The 21,572-nt window shown below is 41.5% G+C and overlaps 1 protein-coding gene across 2 annotated transcripts in view; it reads left to right on the top strand.

Moving 5' to 3' along the window:
- si:cabz01101003.1 (ubiquitin carboxyl-terminal hydrolase CYLD) overlaps positions 1-21,572 on the top strand; it is a 43,318-nt gene that overhangs the window by 1,152 nt on the left and 20,594 nt on the right. For both annotated transcript variants that reach the window (XM_060916991.1, XM_060916992.1), the window contains exons 3-8: positions 1-28; positions 4,318-4,710; positions 9,333-9,438; positions 9,567-10,066; positions 14,065-14,230; positions 18,489-18,630. The exon at positions 1-28 is cut by the window's left edge and continues 248 nt beyond it. In XM_060916991.1, the coding sequence (XP_060772974.1) occupies positions 1-28; positions 4,318-4,710; positions 9,333-9,438; positions 9,567-10,066; positions 14,065-14,230; positions 18,489-18,630 (1,335 nt within the window). The remainder of the gene's footprint in view (positions 29-4,317; positions 4,711-9,332; positions 9,439-9,566; positions 10,067-14,064; positions 14,231-18,488; positions 18,631-21,572) is intronic.

Raw genomic sequence — 21,572 nt, 5'->3', positions numbered from 1 at the left:
CGCTGTATATTTTGGGGTCCAACTAAAAGTAAATATCTTAACTTTTCCTGCAAATGGAGGATGAATTTTTATGTATTTTTTATTTTTTGACATAGTAGTTAGTTGAGGAAATCTCTCTAACTCATCACTTTGCTTGACATTGTGGTATTTCCAAATATAGATGAAAGTCTTCCGGATTTACCCGGAAATCCGAATATTTGACAAAACTCTTGAAAATCTCCGATTTCCCGAATGGAGAAATTTATTTTTCGGATTTTTCGCGTTCCTAGACGCGGCGTAATACTTCACGTCGTCCTTGCCTGGGCGCAATCCTTAAATAGCCCAAACATAGTTCATTGATTAAAGACAGGTGTTCTTTGTTAACGGCGCGCGTGCCGGAGCTCGTTAGGCGCACGCGCCCAAGGCGCGCCTTCAGGTGCACGTGCTAAGGCGCGCAGGACTGGCACCGTTCTGCGCAAGCGCAATACAATCGCACTAGAAAGCATGTTCAAGCTGCCAGTGTAGCTGCAGTCTTTTTAGCTGCGAATTATGAGTATTTTGTCTTGTGTTAATAATTCGCCATGTCAAAACAAGCAAAACTTTCCTCTTTCTTTTGGTGTGAAGAGAGGTAAGCAATTTATTATATATATTTTTCCATCAAAGTTGCATTTTGTGGCTTCGAAGCTAAGTTTTAGCGCCGTTTCTAGAACACAACATCAAGAAAACGTGGAAGAAACAGCAATAATGGAAGAGCCGGTGTTCTGATAAACTGTCCTACACGTCAATGCGTCCTACAAAGCCCTACAGCGCATGCGCAGAGCACAAAACGTCATTTCTTGGCATTTGAACAGATTTTTGTCCTACATCAGCTGTGCTATAAACGGTGCAGATTAACAGCGTGCATTCAATCTTTACTACTTAATCTAACATAATGCTGATTTCTAACCATTGCGCGAGTCTTGCAATACATCTGAAATATCTCCCCTTCACGATCTTCCACCAAAGCGCTTCAACTTCTGACCTATCTGATCAAACGTAAAGTAAAGATAACTTGAAAGAGAACAAGTTATATTACTTCATTTATTTGAGGCAATGAGTTTCCACCTTTTTTTTCAAGTAAGCTTAACTTATTCTTTTTTACAGTGAGTGTAGTATATTCTGGTGGGGTCATTTGAATTGTCAAAACTTCCTACATTCATATGTTAATGTAAAGGCATATTCTGATGGTCACTGAGTTGTCAGAAAGTCCTGCATTCATATACAGTGGTGCTTGAAAGTTTGTGAACCCTTTAGAATTTTCTATATTTCTGTATAAATATGACCAAAAACATCATCAGATTTTCACACAAGTCCTAAAAGTAGATAAAGAGAATCCAGTTAATCAAATGAGACAAAAATATTATACTTGGTCATTTATTTATTGAGGAAAATGATCCAATATTACATATCTGTGAGTGGCAAAAGTATGTGAACCTCTAGGATTAGCAGTTAATTTGAAGGTGAAATTAGAGTCAGGTGATTTCAATCAGTGGAATGACAATCAGGTGTGAGTGGGCACCCTGTTTTATTTAAAGAACAGGGATCTATCAAAGTCTGATCTTCACAACATGTTTGTGGAAGTGTATCATGGCACGAACAAAGGAGATTTCTGAGCACCTCAGAAAAAGTGTTGTTGATGCTCATCAGGCTGGAAAAGGTTACAAAACCATCTCTAAAGAGTTTGGACTCCACCAATCCACAGTCAGACAGATTGTGCACAAATGGAGGAAATTCAAGACCATTGTTACCCTCCCCAGGAGTGGTCGACCAACAAAGATCACTCCAAGAGCAAGGCGTGTAATAGTCAGCGAGGTCACAAAGGACCCCAGGGTAACTTCTAAGCAACTGAAGGCCTCTCTCACATTGGCTAATGTTAATGTTCATGAGTCCACCATCAAGAGAACACTGAACAACAATGGTGTGCATGGCAGGGTTGCAAGGAGAAAGCCACTGCTCTCCAAAAAGAACATTGCTGCTTGTCTGCAGTTTGCTAAAGATCACGTGGACAAGCCATAAAGCTATTGGAAAAATGTTTTGTGGACGGATGAGACCAAAATAGAACTTTTGGGTTTAAATGAGAAGCGTTATGTTTGGAGAAAGGAAAACACTGCATTCCAGCATAAGAACCTTATCCCATCTGTGAAACATGGTGGTGGTAGTATCATGGTTTGGGCCTGTTTTGCTGCATCTGGGCCAGGACGGCTTGCCATCATTGATAGAACAATGAATTCTGAATTATACCAGCGAATTCTAAAGGAAAATGTCAGGACATCTGTCCATGAACTAATCTCAAGAGAAGGTGGGTCATGCAGCAAGACAATGACCCTAAGCACACAAGTCGTTCTACCAAAGAATGGTTAAAGAAGAATAAAGTTAATGTTTTGGAATGGCCAAGTCAAAGTCCTGACCTTAATCCAATCGAAATGTTGTGGAAGGACCTGAAGCGAGCAGTTCATGTGAGGAAACCCAGCAACATCCCAGAGTTGAAGCTGTTCTGTATGGAGGAATGGGCTAAACTTCCTCCAAGCCGGTGTGCAGGACTGATCAACAGTTACCGCAAACGTTTAGTTGCAGTTATTGCTGCGCAAGGGGGTCACATTAGATACTGAAAGCAAAGGTTCACATACTTTTGCCACTCACAGATATGTAATATTGGATCATTTTCCTTAATAAATAAATGACGAGGTCGTTTGAACTGTCAGATCGTCCTACACTCCTATTTTAATGTAGAAGCATATGTCAGAACACCCTACATTCATATATTGTAAAAACGTATTCCGATGGTCATTTGAATAGTCAGAACGTCCTACTTACTGTAGAAGCATATTCTGACGTGGTCATACGAGTTGTCAGAACGTCCTGCGGCATCATTTGAATTGTAAGAACGTCCTACACTCATATTTTAATGTAGAAGCATATTCTGAAGGGGTCTTTTGAATTGTCAGAACATCCTACATTCATTTATTAATGTAGAAGCATATTCTGATGGGATCATATGAGTTGTGAGAACGTCCTGCGGCGTCATTTGAATTGTAATAACGTCCTACACTCATTTTAATTGAGCAAATGGTACTTGTGAATAGTGACAAAAAAACTATTAATTCTACATATTCTGACAGGGTCAATTGAAGAGTCAGAGCGTCCTAGATTCATATGAATGTAAAAGCATATTCTGACGGAGTCGTTTGAATTGTCAGAACGTCCTACATTCATATGAATTCTGACAGGGTTGGTGGACGTTGTATCAATGTAGAAGCATGTTCTTTGCAGAGCGAAAAACCGCGAACTATGACTAAAAGTTAAAGTTGAATCACACTGTAGGATTTCCTGCAATGTAGGACTGCTCGACAGACATGTCTGACATCCCCTCCTACTGTAGGACGCTTCGCGGATGTAGGACCGTTTATCAGAACACCGGTGTTCTGATAAACGGTCCTACATCCGCGAAGCGTCCTACAGTAGGAGGGGATGTCAGACATGTCTGTCGAGCTGTGGGGCTTTGTAGGACGCATTGACGTGTAGGACAGTTTATCAGAACACCGGTTTCTAAGCTACCTAAAACTAGCAATGGGAATTTAGTTTTTGTTACATAATGCACTCAGGCTGCCAGTCAGTGTGTGACACCCCACCCCCCACCCCCCGAAAAATCCTAGCTACGCCCCTGATTTACATGAGAAATTTGGTCTTCATTGGTGTGTTTGAATTTACAGACAATACGAACTAATGTAAACTATTGGCTTCAACTCGCATAAATATGAATTGGAAGTTTTTAGTTCACTTTAGCTTCTGCTAACGCACAACTCTACTAAAAGATTGATAAACGAGGCTCAATGTCCCCAACATTGAAACCTGAAAGCTTTAGAAACTCTAACAGACCTTTACTTTTTAACAGGACTGTTTTGGGATTTTGCTGACTTTACCTTCAACTGTCTGATTTTTTTTCAAAGTAATGAACTGTGTAGCAGGAAAATCACCGCGTTTTCTAAATGCACTCCTGAAAATTACTCGTTAACTCAGGGAATTAAATGTGATATTTTTGATATGTTAATCATTAATGTACATGAAAGAAAAAGGCTTAAAAGTTATAACTTGTTTTAGTGAAAATAAGTACTAAAAAGGCACTAGAATGCAGGGTTTTGCGTGTTGTGTTATTAATTTTTTCGGGGGACGTAGCCCCCCCCCATCTTAGTTTGACTTTCAAAAGTTCAGGATTTTTTTCTTTGCTCCACTTTCATCTCTATCCAAAGCTATTCCAAGTAAATGATGATCACTCACTCTCTCTCTCTCTCTCTCTCCCAGGGATCGGCATCAGGCAGGGGCAGCAGTAATGGAAGCTACAAAGGCCACCAACTTTTCACATGCCCTGAACAGTGTGCCCTTTTTGTGTCAGTCAGTGAAATCACAACACCTCGATCCTCCCGAGGCAGCAGTTTGGGGGATAATGAGCCTCAACAAAGTGAAATAAACAGACCAAACCAGAACAACCAGAGTTCTAGTCATGTCCCAAATCCAGTTAGTGTCTTGGCACGTACAGCGGAATCGGTGCCAGTTAATACTTCCTTACCTCTGCTGCAAATGGGGCAGAGGGTCTGCTTCAACCAGGACAAGGTGCACCACTGGGGCACGGTACAGTACTGCGGGCAGCTTCCGGGCCGTATATCATCAGGAGGAGTGTATGTGGGAGTTTTGCTGGTGTGTGGAAGCTGAGTATAATTATTGAATAAATTTTATTTATAATGATGATACAAAAATTTTACACATTTTTAACATTTAAAAATAATTGTCGAACATTCTATCAAGGTTTATGGTATGATAATGATATTGTATGTTAATAATTCCTACAGTCGGGGGGGGGAGGATTACACCCTCCAGTTCTATTTTTTATTTATCAGGACCTAAATAACAGTTGTGGTGTGTGGCCCTCACCAGCTTCTATAAGCAAACAAATAACCTCAAGTAACAACAACAAAAACTAGAGACCTGTGCAGGCCTTTGTCTGAACGGGAGACAGAAGCTACGGTCAAAAGTCAAAGTCAGTCCCATATATGTTTTTCGTACGTACGCTGGGGAGTGCCTGTTAGAGAGCACACTCTGTCTAGGCCACGGCATGGTGGCCAGTTCCTTTCCTCGCCGCCTTTTAACTTCCCCAGTGTTTCCACCAGGTCCCCATTCACTGCTGGGTGGACAGGAGGCGAGCCCCAGATCACCGTCCGAGACAAGGCTCGAACCGGGGACCGTTCGCTTAGTGGTCAAGCACTCTAACCACTTCGCCTCCGAAGCTACGGTACATGAATAGAAAAAATAGCCCGCTCAGAAATACGTCGACGCCAGGATTAGAACCGACATTGCAAAATCTGTTCTTTTTCTGGACAGCGCTCTCGACCATTCACCCGCAAAGGATTATGTTGCGTATGGAGGTTATGTAACATGGTACTTACATAGTCAGTACGCGGTGGCGCCACACTGCGACTGTGGAATCGCTACCTGAGGCTGGCATGCCAGTTTATTCTTAAACACGCTCGAACTCGGTTAAACATACGCATATAGACATATGCCTCTATAGGTTTCAGCCAAAGGCTGAGCCAAAAACTACAACAGATTTCAACATGTAGTAATTTTTTTTCCAAAAAAAAAAGTAAACTGACTTTCAGAAACGTGGGGAAAAAAAATTAAGTACACCTTTCCTACATCCACAATCATTAAGAGAGTGATTCAAAAAATGCACAGGATTAGTTAATCATCAAGAAGTGTGACTACGTCAATATAAGCAAAGCTTTTTGCCTGTTTGGTGTTTTGGAGCACTCAGGTGTGTGTCTACACCATGCCAAGAAGAAAGGCCATCAAGCATGACCTCAGAGCAACAGTTGTTGCTGCTCATCAGTCTGGGAAGGGTTATAAGGCCATCTCCAAACTATTTAAAATTCACCATGCTACAGTGAGAAGCGCCATTTACATAAGGAGAACCTTCAAGACAGTTGCCAATCTTCCCAGGAATGGGCATCCCAACAAATTCAGTCCAAGTTCAGACTGTTTGATGCTCAGAGCTAGAAAGGAAAACCCAAGAGCTACATCATGTGACCTACAGGCCTCTGTAAGCACAATAAATGTTTATGTTCATGACAGGACAATCAGAAAAAGGCAATAATTATGGCTTTCATGGAAGGGTGGCCTTTCTCTCCAAAAAAGAATGGCAGCACGACTTAGGTTTGTAAAATTGCGTCTGAACAAACCACAAAAGTTCTGGAACAGTATTCATTGGACTGATGAGACAAGGCTAGAGATGTTTGGTTATCATGTACAGTGGCATGCAAAAGTTTGGGCACCCTTGCTGAAAATGTCTGTTACTGTGAATAGTTAAGTGAGCAGAAGATGAACTGATCACCAAAAGGCATAAAGGTAAAGACAAGACATTTCTTTTCAGCGTTTTCTGCAAGATTTGTGTATTATTTTTGTTTTGTACAATTGGAGAGTGAAAAAAGAAAAGGAACACCATGCGAAAGTTTGGGCACCCCAATACATTTGAGTTCTCAGGTAACTTTTCCCAAGGTTCCAGACCTTAATTAGCTTATTGAGCTGTGGCTTGTTCAAATTCTTCGTTAGGAAAGGTCAGATGATGCAGATTTCAAACCTGTATAAATTCTCTGACTCCTCAAACTCGTCCCGAAAATCAACAGCCATGGGCTCCTCTAAGCAACTCCCTCGCATTCTGAATAATAAAATAATTGATGCTCACAAAGCAGGAGAAGGCTACAAGAACATAGCAAAGTGTTTTCAGGTAGCTGTTTCCTCAGGTTGTAATGTTATTAAGAAATGGCAGTTAACAGAAACAGTGGAGATCAAGGTGAGGTCTGGAAGATGAAGAAAACTTTCTGAAAGAACTGCTCGTTGGATTGCTAGAAAGGCAAATAAAACCCCCTGTTTGTATATATACAGTTTTTGTATGTATACAGTTAATAGCTCTGAATGCCTATGCTTGGGTTGAGCCCTGGGTTTCACCTCTGAAGACTACGTTTGTTGTTAAAAAAGGATAAACCAACTTGAAGACCAGAGAGCTGTCTATGGAAGAAAAGCAAGCCACTCTGAAGCTGAGAAAAGAGGGAAAATCAGTCAGACCCATTGCACAAGCATTGGGCATAGCCAATACAACAGTCTGGAATGTAATAGAAAAGAAAGAGACCCCTGGTGTACTATTATCCAGACAATAGGTTGGCCAAGGAAAACAGCAGCAGTTGATGACAGAAACATTGTGAGAGCAACAAAGAAAAACCCCAAAACAACAGTGACCGCACCAGCAACCTCCACAGGGCAGGGTGAAAGTCACACAATCCACCTTTTGAAGAAGCCTTTGAAAGCAAAAATATCCAGGACATGGCACAAGATGCAAACAATTCATCAGCAGTAAGAATCAGAAGGCCAGACTGGAATTTGCACAGAAATACAGACATGAGCTACAAACGTTCTGGAACCAAGATTACCCTGTACAAAAGTGACGGAAAGGCCAAAGTGTGGAGAAAGAAAGGATCTGCTCACGATCCAAAGCATTAGAATTCATCGTCCAAGTATGGTAGGCATAGCATCATGGCTTGGGCTTGCATGACTGCTTCTGGAACAGGTTCACTAATCTTTAGAAATGATGTAACTCATGATGGTAGCAGCAGAAGAGTACGGAAATATTCTGACTGCTAATTTACAGAGAAATGCTTCCAAGATAATTGGAAAGAACTTCATCATGCAGCAAGCCAACGACTCAAAACTCACTGCCATCACAACAAAGGACTTCATCAGGAGAAACCGTGGAAGGTTTTAGATCGGCCAAGTCAATCACAAAACCTTAAACCCAATTAAATATGCATTTGATCTCCTGAAGGGGAGACTGAAGGAAGACACCCCCCAGAACAAACAACAACTGAAAGAAGTTGCAGTACAAGCCTGGAAAAGCATCACAAAAAAAGAAGCAACGGTTTGGTGATGTCACTGGGTCACCAGCTTGATGCAGTTATTGCAAACGGGTTCCAGGGAAAAAAAAAATTAAGTGATGTTTAATTTGCTTAAATACTTTTGCTCACCTAAAAACCAAATGTGCCAGATTGTAAGTTGTTTAATATATCTAGACGTAAATAACAGCTGAAATTCTGATTTATCATCTCATATTCAGCTTTTGATCTCAAACCCAAATGCCTTCATTGTATAGCAAAATAATAATAATTGGTCTTGCTGTTCCAATTTTTCGGACGGGACCGGAAAGACATTTATAACACAAACCGCAAATTATTCCTTTGAAAATGTAGTCCTATTCCGAAAAGAATTATGCAGGTTTAAACAGTCAACAAGTTTTCTGTTCTTTTCACGGTAGAGGGGAACTGTTGACAACTGTATTTGTTGTGATCGCGTATACACTAGAGGGTTGGTATATAAAGATTGAAAAGGTTAAAAGAGGTTGAAAGTCACACACAAGTGAAAAGTCGACAATAACAATATTGTGCATGTTGAATAGGTAAGGAATGAAACACGAGAGAGCGTGCTGTTATAGGAAAGCAATCGATGGTCGAGTGGTGCGATGTTTGCTGACAAAAAGCTGTTACCTTCCGTGAAGTTGATTATTTTCCTATAATGGAACATCCCAAAGTATTTTATTTCTCTTAAACTACAGGAAGTTAATAAGAGAAGACAAAAAAAAGTCATATTACAGAGAAACCGGAAAGTGCAAAGTCCTCTGTCATGAACACTTTCCTGTGGCAGAAAAACTGTCAGACTGTTACAAAGCGATGAAATTGGAAATTCCTTTCAAAAAATGTCTCCTAGCAGAGACAATGAAATCCTTGAAATAAAGAATGAAAACCATGTGTCCATTGAAGACGTTAAACAGTGTCAAAGTCTCTCTCGGTCATAATCACCGATCGTCGGCGACGCTTCCTTGGCCATTCCCTACAGAGACCCACAAAAGATCTGGTGTCAAAGTATGCTTTATGCTCTCCAACTCACGGGACCACATCAAGAGGAAGACCAAAGTTGCAATTCAACAAGTACATATCTCAACTGCTGTGTAATGAACATGAGATGAGTTCAGAAGAGGCCAGGAATGCTGGAGAAGATTCACCAAGGCCATTCGCCATCGTTCGCGCCAAAGAATGATTCAGCCAACAGAGAGAAAAGAAAGCATCACCAAATAAATGATTACACATTTTTTCCTTGTAAAATAACACATTTTGAAATCAGTGTATTATTCGCCATAGGTTATGTGGACTATACAAATGATAACCAGCTACCAGCTCTAGCATAGCGTTGTAAGTCTTGCTTTGTATGTGTCTCTTTAGGACAATCCAGTCGGAAATTGGAACGGTTACTGTAAAAACTACAAGCTTTGCTCCATTCCTTCTCCTGAGTTCGGCCTCCTTCTTCCCCTTTCCAGAGTAGCTGCAGGTAATAGACTTCAAACAGAACGATCCAAAGTGGTGAAATTCAGTGCATGGAGCCATTTGTAAAGCTTATAGTAAGAGAAGCTTTGAAATTCAATACCAGTAATGTTTTTTTTTTCTTTTTTTTTTTAGAGACAAGATCAGAGCGCACAACTCCAGAAATCCCTCCACTTCCTTCCTCCAAAAATCTCTATCAGCCTTCTTCACCCACTCATAGCAAGCACCTTCCGCAGACTAATATACCAACAAACCCCAGCCACAGCCCTAGACTGTTGATCGAACCTTCCATGCTAGCCGTGGCTAAATCTGCTCTACAACCTCCAACTTCATCAACAGCTTCAAAAGTCGCTTTAAAACCTCCTCCTGTCCCGATCGTTAAACCCGCTGTCAAACCACCTCCTGTGCCACCAAATAAGCCACAAGCCATGCCCCCTTCCCCATCCACAGACCAACTACATACTTCAAATGGATTTCATAACCCACCTTCTCCACTGATTGCAGAGAAAGCAGAGGTTAATTCGTGGTTAGAGGTTGGCTCTATGGTCGAGGTGAACGACCCGCCCCTTTTTGGAGTCATTCGGTGGATTGGATACATCAGTGGAATTTCAGAACCAGTGGCTGGCATCGAACTGGTACGGCTTTGGGTTTTATATTTTATACTTGGTACACAGCAAATTCCTCAGTGTTGAATTAACACTTTCAGAGTTAATTTGTGTCCAATTGGACCTATATAAACACAGTAGGGTGTTAAATCAACACTCTGCACTGTAAAAAAAAAAAAATCTGTTGTTTTTACGGAAAAACATTGGCAGCTGTGGTTGCCAGAATAATCCTGTTAAAAATACAGTGAAATGTAAACAACATTACAGAATAACTTGTACATTTCACTGGGATTCCATGTACAATTAATGATAACTAAATGTAAATTTTACAGGTATTCAATATACAATAATCAATACATAACTGTTAATTTTATGGATATTCATTGTACAATAAACAATGATTCAAAATGGCTACAAGCAATGATCTACTAGACAGATTATTTTTGGGGGGGCTTTTTTCACCTTTATTGGATAGGACAGTGTAGAGACAGGAAATGCACTGGAGAGAGATCAGGAAATGACCTTGGGTTGGAATCGAACGCGGGTCCCAGGATTCATGGTATGGCGCCTTAGTCTACTGAGCCATGATGGTGGCCGTTTTTTAATTTTTTTAACAGGGTAATGATGTAATTTTAACTATCACATTCTGTTTTAGGATTGCAATTTGTCTGTGTTTAAACTACAACAATTTGTAAATTCTACAAAAAAATATGATCAATTCAACATATTCTTACTGTTAAATTAACAGTGGTATTTGGTTAGGAGTTTTACAGTATATTGATGTAAATTACACACTGCTTCATTGTTTTTGTATTTACAGTTTTTTTATGTCATGATTTTACATAAATTCACTGTTAATTCTACGGACATTTTTTACAGTGTGGGTGTTAATTCAACACTGGGGATTTTGCTGTGTACTATGGCATAAATATCATGTCATGATATTGGAACAGTTTTACGACACATAATATAGGCAAGGCAAGTTTACTTATATAGCACATTTCATACACAATGGCAGTTCAATGTGCTTTACAGAAACAAAAACAGTAAACAATAGAGAAATAAAATTACATAAAATAATTTTATTTTTAATCTAAAACAATTAATTAAAAGAGTTAAAAGAAAATAATAAGAATTAAACAACAGTAGAAATAAAATAATAAAATGGCAAAAAGAAAAATGAAGAAAAAGAAACCAGCAGAATAAAATAGAATAAAATTAAAGTAAATTTAAAACATGCAGAGAAAGTAAAGATTATAAAAAAATGTAAAAATATTAATTATTTAACAGAAAGCATCTGAAAACAGCTTGGTCTTTAACCTAGATTTGAAGCTGCCAACAGCAGGAGCATTTTTAATGTCCTCTGGCAGTTGGTATATAAAACAGTAATTAGGTTTGTTTATACAACCTTGATTCTAAAGAAAACTAGGACGCTGTGTAAAACAAATATAAACAGAATGCAAATCCTTTTCGACCTGTATTCAATTGAATACAATGCAAAGACAGTATATTCAGTGTTCAAACTGATAAACTTAATTGTTTTTTGTAAATGTACACTTCCAGTGTTCCAACCAGGTGCTTTTGAGCATTGCACAACTTCCCAGTGTTCTGTTGCCCCCGTCACAATGTTTTTGGAATGTGTTACAGGCATCAAATTCAGAATGTGTGTATGTAGTATGTATAGTGTTTGCACGGTGGTGTAGTGGTTAGCACTGTCGCCTCACAGCAAGAAGGTTCTGGGTTTGAACCCGGGGGCCTTTCTGTGTGGAGTTTGCATGTTCTCCCCGTGTCTGTGTGGGTTTCCTCCAGGTGCTCTGGTTTCCCCCACAGTCCGAAGACATTAACTTTTAAACCCACTTGCCCTGGGGAGCAAGTGGGGGTTAATTTCCACTTGTCCCCCAATATTATCACTTTCCCCCCATTTTGTGAGTACTACCTTTCTTTTTTTTTTTTTTTTGGGAAAACCATAGAATAGTTGTGAATTGCAACATAAAATGAAGATCACACATTGAGTTGAAGTTTGGTTATTGATTAAGTTTATTATTAAGTTTGGTTATTGGTTACTTTTTACTTTTACTTGTAACGGACAATAACAATTTTATCCAAAATAGTTTTCCCTGCCTTAGTCGATTTATTTCCATTTCACATGCATGCAGCTGTTGTAAAATTTAGTGTGTTTGTGTAGAACTCTCTCAGACTGTAGGTTTATTACTCGATAATGTAGAAATCATAAAATTGAAGTCTATAAGTTTGTATGAAGAAAACAATAGGGTGCCAAAACTTTTGAACAGTACTGTGTTTGGATATCTCATCTCATCTCATTATCTCTAGCCGCTTTATCCTTCTACAGGGTCGCAGGCAAGCTGGAGCCTATCCCAGCTGACTATGGGCGAGAGGCGGGGTATCACCAGGTCGCCAGGTCATCACAGGGCTGACACATAGACACAGACAACCATTCACACTCACATTCACACCTACGGTCAATTTAGAGTCACCAGTTAACCTAACCTGCATGTCTTTGGACTGTGGGGGAAACCGGAGCACCTGGAGGAAACCCACGCGGACACGGGGAGAACATGCAAACTCCGCACAGAAAGGCCCTCGCCGGCCACGGGGCTCGAACCCAGGACCTTCTTGCTGTGAGGCGACAGCGCTAACCACTACACCACCGTGCCGCCGTGTTTGGATATATATATATATATATATATATATATAATTTTTTTTTTTTATGTCATCCACCTTGAGGTTTAAAAAAAAAAAGCAGAGACATAATGGCGGATAAGTAAGTGAGGGACGCTTTTAGGAACTGAAAAAAAAGATCAAAAGGCCTAATTTTTGTGGTGCTAGTTCATAATATATGCTCATTCCAGCTTGCCCGGTTGGGCATGTCGGGGACATATCCCACTTGCCCGAATGCATGTTTCACTTGTCCCAGGCAATCGGGCAGTCCTCAATGTCGAGCCCTGGTTAGGCTAATTGGTGGCTCTGAATTGACCGTAGGTGTGAATGTGAGTGTGAATGGTTTGTTTATCTCTATGTGTCAGCCTTGCGATGACCTGGCGTCTTGTCCAGGGTGTACCCCACCTCTCGCCTATAGTCAGCTGGGATAGGCTCCAGTTTGCCTGCGACCCTGTACAGGATAAGTGGTTATGGATAACGGAATATATATATATTATAATAATTAATGTTCCAACTGGGGCGGCACGGTGGTGTAGTGGTTAGCGCTGTCACCTCACAGCAAGAAGGTCCGGGTTCGAGCCCCGTGGCCAGTGAGGGCCTTTCTGTGCGGAGTTTGCATGTTCTCCCCGTGTCCGCGTGGGTTTCCTCCGGGTGCTCCGGTTTCCCCCACAGTCCAAAGACATGCAGGTTAGGTTAACTGGTGACTCTAAATTGACCGTAGGTGTGAATGTGAGTGTGAATGGTTGTCTGTGTCTATGTGTCAGCCCTGTGATGACCTGGCGACTTGTCCAGGGTGTACCCCGCCTTTCGCCCGTAGTCAGCTGGGATAGGCTCCAGCTTGCCTGCGACCCTGTAGGACAGGATAAAGCGGCTAGAGATAATGAGATATGTTCCAACTGATAAACTTTTTAATATTTTGTCTTTGTAATGCATTCAATTGAATATTGGTTGAACAGGATTGGCAAATTCTTGCATTCTGTTTTTATTTACGTTTCACACAGCGTCCCAACTCTTTTGGATTCAGGAGTGTTGTAAAACTGTGATTTTAGCAGTACTATTTTGCAAAAATAAATTTAACATGAAGTAAATATAAAATACATCACAATATTATAGCATCATGAGCATATAATAAATTATTTGATTTGCTTCTGATTTATCGCTTATTTGAGTGGACACACCATTATATAACATTTCTTGTGACATTATTTTATCTATACTGCTTTGCATAATGTTAATGCTGTAACAAATTCACTATTACAGTCGTCCAAGATATCATTACACCCCTAGTTGATTCACAGGCAAAATGAATCAATAATTTGGGGGAGCTTGTTTTATTTGTTTGTTTTTAGGACCAGGAGCTGACCGCTGCAACGGATGGCAATTACCTTGGCGAGCGTCATTTCCGTTGCCCCCCTAACAAGGGGCTGTTTATCAAACTGCGTAACTGTAGGCGAGACTCCAGATTTCCTGTCCCCGAGGCGCCGATCAATCAGGTGGAGCGCTGCAATTCGATTGGTGAGTGTGCAGTTTAAAGTGCACATCTTGGGTAAATTCAGGAGCGAGATCAATGTAATTCTCTTATTTGATATTAAACTATGGTCAAATATCTGTAACATTCTGCATTTTGTGCAATTTTTTTACCTTGCGCAATACCAGAAAAATTCAGTTGAAATCAAGCCATTTGAGGTGAATTGGTCCGCCTCTGAAAAAACTTGGCATTTGGATTTCCCGGCAAACATTGATTTTCGTGACGTCGCGTGCGGGACGCCTCCCTCTGAATCCTACGTCAGCGCTGGTTTGTTTATGAGAAAACGACCTGGTGGTTTTCTGCAGATTTCTTCAGCGTTATCGCGTAATTATTAAAATGGTTAACAGATGTATCGTAGGAGGGTGCAGCAACACCAATCTTGATGGGATTAGTACTCATCGTTTCCCAAAAGACCGGACAATGAGAGAGAAATGGGAGCGCTTCGTGCGAGGCACCCGGAAACCGAGGACCAAGCAGAGCCGAGAAAAAGACCAAGAAAATCGGCGATTCACAAGTTGACTGTTGCCAGGTTAAGAAATAAGAGAGACTATACTCTAAATTAGGTGTTCCTGTGTTTGTGTGGTACACGGATAATGTTATTTATTGACACACTCAAAAGTAAACAACCTGAAAGCGCTGGGCGATAATACACTTACTTCACATGTATCAAGGGATATATGGCGTGTCAGGGCTTGAGATCTTGGGACCCGCCAAACACGTTAAATGTACATACAACCCTGCTTAGCCAATTCCATGTGTGGGCTTATGAAATCTTTCTCCTACAGTAGCCAGTACTCTTCTAAATGAAGAAATATATAAATACATAATAGTAATTAGAAAAAATATGATTTATGTAACAATAGATAGATGAGCATCGATACATGAATCCATGGGTTTAGAAGCTCAGGCGACAATTCCATATTTCAATGTAAAATCGCTAGCTGCTAAACTTGGTCTACACAGACTGTGCACTGAATCCATGCAAGCTCTGTCAGCCTGCTGGCGGATCCGCACGTGACGTCACGAATCTGGCTCCAGATGGTTTTGTTATTTTATTTTTTTCTGCTGTAGACAGATGGCCTTGTGCAAAATTACCCTTCTGGATGAGTGTGTAAAGGGACATACTTTCATATAAAAAAAAAAACATGAAATTGGTCCAGAATATGCACTTTAAGGATGGTTTGCAGAAGCTCACGTTCCAACAATGCTGACTGGAATGCATTTTGTAGGATAGATTGCGTTTGGTCAAAAGTTTGTGGACAGCTGACCATCAAAAACGTGCATTTTGAATCTCACATTCCAGATTTAGTCCCCCTTTGCTGTTATCACAAGCACCACTCTTCTGAGGACTTGCTCATTCAGCGACAAGAGAATTAATGAGATCAAACACTGATGTCAGGTGAGATGTGCAGTCAGTGTCCCAGGAGGTCAGGGCTCTACGCAGGCCAGTCGAGTTCTTCTGCTCCAAACTTGATAAACCATGTATTCATGGCGCTTGCTTTGTGCACAGTTGCAGCGTTAAGCTGGAACAGGTTTGGGCCTCTTATGCCGTTTTTCCACTACCAACGCGGCTGAGCCGTGCGGTGCTGAGTCGGGCTGAGCGGGGCTGTTGGAGTTGCATTTCGACTACAACCGCGCTGAACCGTGCTGGCTGGAAGTTGGTGGACACATTGGGTGGAGTTAGCGAAAGTGGGTGGACGTCACGTGATGTCGTTAAGCAGCGCAAACAGTGACATCAGTGATCTTTTAAGCGGTAGTCTCACGACCCGGAGAGTAAACAATAAACATGGAGGACATGGAGTCGTTAGTGTTGCTGGTCTTGGTGCTGTGGCTTGTTGTCACCGACAACGCCAACAGATACTGGCAAGAGCGTATAGATGAGGCGAGGCGCATAAGGCTTCAGAAATTCTCGTAATTCTTCTGCTTCCGGGTTTACGTTGTTTACAGATCCCAGCATGCTCGCGGGGCGTGTGTGGGCGTGTGAGGACACTCCTCCTCACCAATCAGTGCACAGGGGAGTGTCTCCTCACGCCCCTAGCCCCACTCGGCTCGGTTTGGCTCGCTTCAGCCCCACTCCAAAACGGTGCGAGTTTTGGGTGCTAAGCAGGGCTGAAGCGAGCTGAGTCGTGCTGCTCTGAGGTAGTCGAAACGCGAGCCGTGTCGGGCTGAAGTGAGCTGAAAAAGGGTAGTGGAAAAGGGCCATTAGTTCCACTGAAGGGAAGTTGTACTGCTACAGCATACATTCTAGACAATTGTTTGCCTCCAACTTTGTGTCAGTTTGAGGAAGGTCCACATATGGGTGTGATGGTCAGACTTCCATAAACTTTTGGCCATGGAGTGTATCTGTTCATTCAGTGACCTTCTTTGTCACTAAGTTTTATTGGCTTTAATACAATAGACCTTTTTTATTATTATAAGACAGAAATTGCAGGCAAGTTAGTTAATAACGCTAACCACCCAACTTAGATAATGTTCCAAGGAAGCTCAATAAATATCAACCGCCTTTGGGTTTCTACAGTTGTGGTCAGAAGTTTACATACAGTGACATGAATGTCATCTTGGATATGAATGTCATGGCAATATTTAGGCTTTCAGTAATTTCTTTGAACTGCTCTTTTTCTGTGGCAGAATGACTGTACAGCATACATCTTTTAAAAAAAAAACCTAGAATTTGGTGCACAAGTTTTAATCTTCTTTGGGTTTTCTGAAATCATCACAGGGCCAAAATTATACATACCCGGTCAAAAATGTACATACAGCACACCTAATATTTGGGTAAAATGTCTCTTCACAAGATTCACCTTGACCAAACATTTTTGTTTGCCATAAACAAGCTTCTGGCAGAATTCTGGCTGGATATTTCTGTATGGATGGCAGAACTGGTAGAGTTCAATTCAGTTTGTTTTTGGGTTTTTTTTATTTGTTTTTCTTGGCATGGACTCGACTTATAAGCACGGTCCACATATTTTCAGTAGGGTTAAAGTCAGGGCTTGTTTCAAGCTTAATGTTAGCCTGCTTTGTCCTTCACAACCAGCTCTGATGCATGTTTGGGTTCATTGTCTTGCTGTAAGTCCCAAGTCGTGTTCAAGTTTCTGGTGGTTTATGCTTAAGAATTCTGAGGTAGTCCTCCTTCTTCATTATTCCATCCACTTTGTGCAATGAACCAGTTCCACTAGCAGCAAAACAGCCTCAGAGCATGATGATCCTACCACCACCACCACCAGCTGGTGCAGTGTCCCTCTGTACATGGTGGTCATTGTGGCCAAACAACTCAATCTTTGTCTCATCTGACCATACAGCTTTCCTCCAGAAGGATTTTTCTTTGTCTGTGTGGTCAGCTTCAAAATTTAGTTAAGCTTGAAGGTGTTACTTTTGGAGCAGGGGGCTATTTCTTGGATAGCAGCCTCTTAGTCCATGGTGATCTGAACTGTAAACAGTGATCCATCAGCTTCCAGTTCATGGCAGGGCTGTGCCATGGTGGTTCCCAGGTTGTTCCTGACTATCCAATCCAATGTCCTTTCAGCTAAGGGTGATAGTTTGGGTTTTCTTGAAGCAAAGAGGCTTGGCAAAGTGACTACACCTCACAATAACTTGCATACAATTGTTTGAACTGATCTTGGAATTTGCAGTTGTTTAGAAATGGCTCCAAGAGACATTCCGGAGTTGTGCATATCTGCAATCCTCCTTCTCAGATCTGCACTGAGCTCCTTGGACTTTCCTATTTTACTGTGTGTTGCTCAATCCAATGAGTGCTGTAAACAAACCCTTTTATGAAGGCACAGAGAAGCTACCAGCCGTAGTCAGTCATGATCACTAACAGGAAGTTAAGAGACCTCGGCCTTGGCAAGATAAGAGACATTTTGGAAGTCTCAGCACCTCTGAATTAATAATCTAAGTGAGCGTATGTAAATTTTTGACCCTGTATGTATAATTTTGACCCTGTGTTGATTTCAGAAAACCCAAAGAAGATTAAAACTTGTGCACCAAATTCTAGTGTTTGTGGGGGTTTTTTAAGCTGTATGCTGGACAATCATTCTGCCACAGAAAAAGAGCAGTTCAAGGAAATTACTGAAAGCCCAATTATTGCCATGACATTCATATCCAAGATGACATTCATGTCACTGTATGTAAACTTCTGACCACAACTGTATATAGGAGTTAAATAGGTCTTCTGCACACAGGAACTGACAGCAACAGGATCAGTGGATTGAAAAATATATATTTGTGTTCATGTATAAATTTCAGCATTTGCAGAATGGGGCAGTAAGCGTGTGGAGGAGAACACGCCACCTCTGTCCGGTCAGGAGGCTCGGTGGTTGTACGAAGGCTTTAAGAAAGGCATCCAGGGCCATCTCAACTCATGCTACTTGGATGCATCACTCTTCAGGTGAGAGTCACACAATTTGCCTTCCAAACTAAACCAGAGTCTTTCGACTTTTTTAAAGCAGTTTCATTTCAGGATTCTGTTGGTAAGGCTAAACAAATGTGACTTTGTTGTCAATTTGAATTACATAAAATTGTTTTTCATTAAATAGATGTTATGAAATTTAGGCTGAGAATTATTATTCAGATTTAAATTGGACAATGACATAAAAACACCTTTGCAATGTGGTCGGTTTTGGTGTTGAAGCTAATAGCTCAGGGCAAAGGTATTTAATATTTGTATATGAGTGCTTTTTGTGGCTACTGCCTCATCAAAGTGAAGCGAAGCAGTAGCCACTATTACCCCTTTTCCACCAAATCAGTTCCAGGGCTGGTTCGGGGCTGGTGCTGGTTTACAACTTGTTCAACTTGCAAGCCAGCTGAGAACCAGTTTGCTTTTCCATAGCTCAGGGTGCTAAGGGGAGCCACGTTATTACGTCGCTGTATACATCAGTTACGTCGCTACGTTTGCATAAACCTTGGCGCGAATATCGAAGCAAAAACAACGCGGAAGAAGCAGCAGCAACAACAACAACAATAATAATAATGGATGACGTCGCGTTTGTACAGCTGCTGCTTGTCGTCGCTTAAAAATGGCGATCTTTCACGGTCTTGTTATTGTTGTTGGTCCTAACAACTCCGCCCCCCGCTGACGTAAGCGGTTCTTTCCTCTGGCCCAGCAGAGACCTGGTGCTAGCCTGGAACCGTTTTTTCTGGCCCCAGAGCCAGTTCTTTGTCAGTGGAAACAGAAAACCCGGTTCCAAACTAAGCACTGGCCCCGAACCAGCCCTGGAACTGCTTTGGTGGAAAAGGGGCATATGTCATCGTGTTGTAAGAATGAGTGTAACAATAGTGCACTGTGCATGTGTATTAGCATTACAGTCACCAAAACGGCGAATTGTAATCTCGCGATACGAACAGTTGATCTCGCGTTATCAAAGGTACACAAGAACGAGTGGTGAAGCCACTATTGCCCCTTTTCCACCAAATCAGTTCCAGGGCTGGTTCGGGGCCAGTGCTTAATTTGGAACCGGGTTTTCTGTTTCCACTGACAAAGAACTGGCTCTGGGGCCAGAAAAACCGGTTCCAGGCTAGCACCAGCTCTTTACTGGACCAGAGGAAAGAACCGCTTACGTTAGCGGGGGGGCGGAGTTGTTAAGACCAACAACAATAGCAAGACCGCCAAAGCCGACATAACACCGGCTAACGTTAGCTCATAACAAAGGCTAACATAACCATCTCACATTCAGTGTAAGAGTCAAAACGTTATTAGGTTATTACCCGTCTCCTAGAACGTAATCGCCGTCCACTCAAAACCTGTCGATCAACACAAGCATATTGGATCTGCCGTTTTCTGATCCCAATGAAGCACCGTAAAGCCAGAAGCAGCAGCTGTACAAACGCGAAGCCATCCATTATTGTTGTTGCTGCTGCTGCTTCTTCTCCGTGTTGTTGTTGCTTCGATGTTCGCGCCAAGGTTTATGCAAACGCAGCGACGTAACTGACGTATACAGCGATGTAATGACGTGGCTCCCCTTAGCACCGTGAGTTATGGAAAAGCAAACTGGTTCTCAGCTGGCTCGCAAGTTGAACGAGTTGTGAAACAGCACCAGCACTGGCTCCGAACCAGCCCTGGAACTGATTTGGTGGAAAAGGGGTATGTGTCATCATGTTGTAAGAATGTAAGAACAAGTGTAACAATAGTGAAACTTCATAACCAATCAACACTTATTGTATTCTGATCAACTTCGATTACCCGTTCTACTTCTTGATAAACTTTGGAACCAGTCAGAGCCAGAACCGAAATAAGAGAAACCTCGTTATAACTTCGCAGTATCGGGAGATAATCGGCAGATAAAAAGATAAACAAAATTCACCTCATGGTTCGCCAAGGCTACTGATTCGATATCAAGTAAGTTGTGTTTATTTTAAGCAAATTTACCTTTTAGTTATCACAGCTTTTGTTTGGTCCTTCTGAAAGGTTTTGTAAGTTTTGTTTTTTTTTTTGTTTTTTTTTTAGCTTTTTGGCAGATATACTTATTGAGAAGCCGACATCAAACTTCTGCTATTTGTGTAAATTTTTTTATTTAATTTTTTATTTTAGAGTCTTTATACTACACTTGTGAAACAAAATGTGCTCATTAGTACTAAATAATGCTTCTAAGACAATTCGTCAACAAGTGCTTTCTTACTATTTTGAAAACAGATCTAGTTCAGGGCGGCACGGTGGTGTAGTGGTTAGCGATGTCACCTCACAGCAAGAAGGTCCAGGTTCGAGCCCCATGGCCGACGAGGGCCTTTCTGTGTGGAGTTTGCATGTTCTCCCCGTGTCCGCGTGGGTTTCCTCTGGGTGCTCCGGTTTCCCCCACAGTCCAAAGACATGCAGGTTAGGTTAACTGGTGACTCTAAATTGAGCGTAGGTGTGAATGTGAGTGTGAATGGTTGTCTGTGTCTATGTGTCAGCCCTGTGATGACCTGGCGACTTGTCCAGGGTGTACCCCGCCTTTCGCCCGTAGTCAGCTGGGATAGGCTCCAGCTTGCCTGCGACCCTGTAGAACAGGATAAAGCGGCTAGAGATAATGAGATGAGATCTAGTTCACAGCACTGTATTTTGAACAAAACACAGTAAACAAAATTGGTAACCAAAATATTGCAAGCCCTGATGCTGCTCGCAGCTTGGTGATGCTTACAAGAGATGAGGCGAGTATAACTGATAACATATATACACTACCGTTCAAAAGTTTGGGGTCACCCAGACAATTTTGTGTTTTCCATGAAAAGTCACACTTTTATTTACCACCATAAGTTGTCAAATGAATAGAAAATATAGTCAAGACATTTTTCTGGCCATTTTGAGCATTTAATCGACCCCACAAATGTGATGCTCCAGAAACTCAATCTGCTCAA

Source organism: Neoarius graeffei, chromosome 3 (assembly GCF_027579695.1).
Source record: "Neoarius graeffei isolate fNeoGra1 chromosome 3, fNeoGra1.pri, whole genome shotgun sequence".
NCBI lineage: Eukaryota > Metazoa > Chordata > Actinopteri > Siluriformes > Ariidae > Neoarius > Neoarius graeffei.
This window is presented reverse-complemented; position numbering and strand designations above follow the sequence as displayed.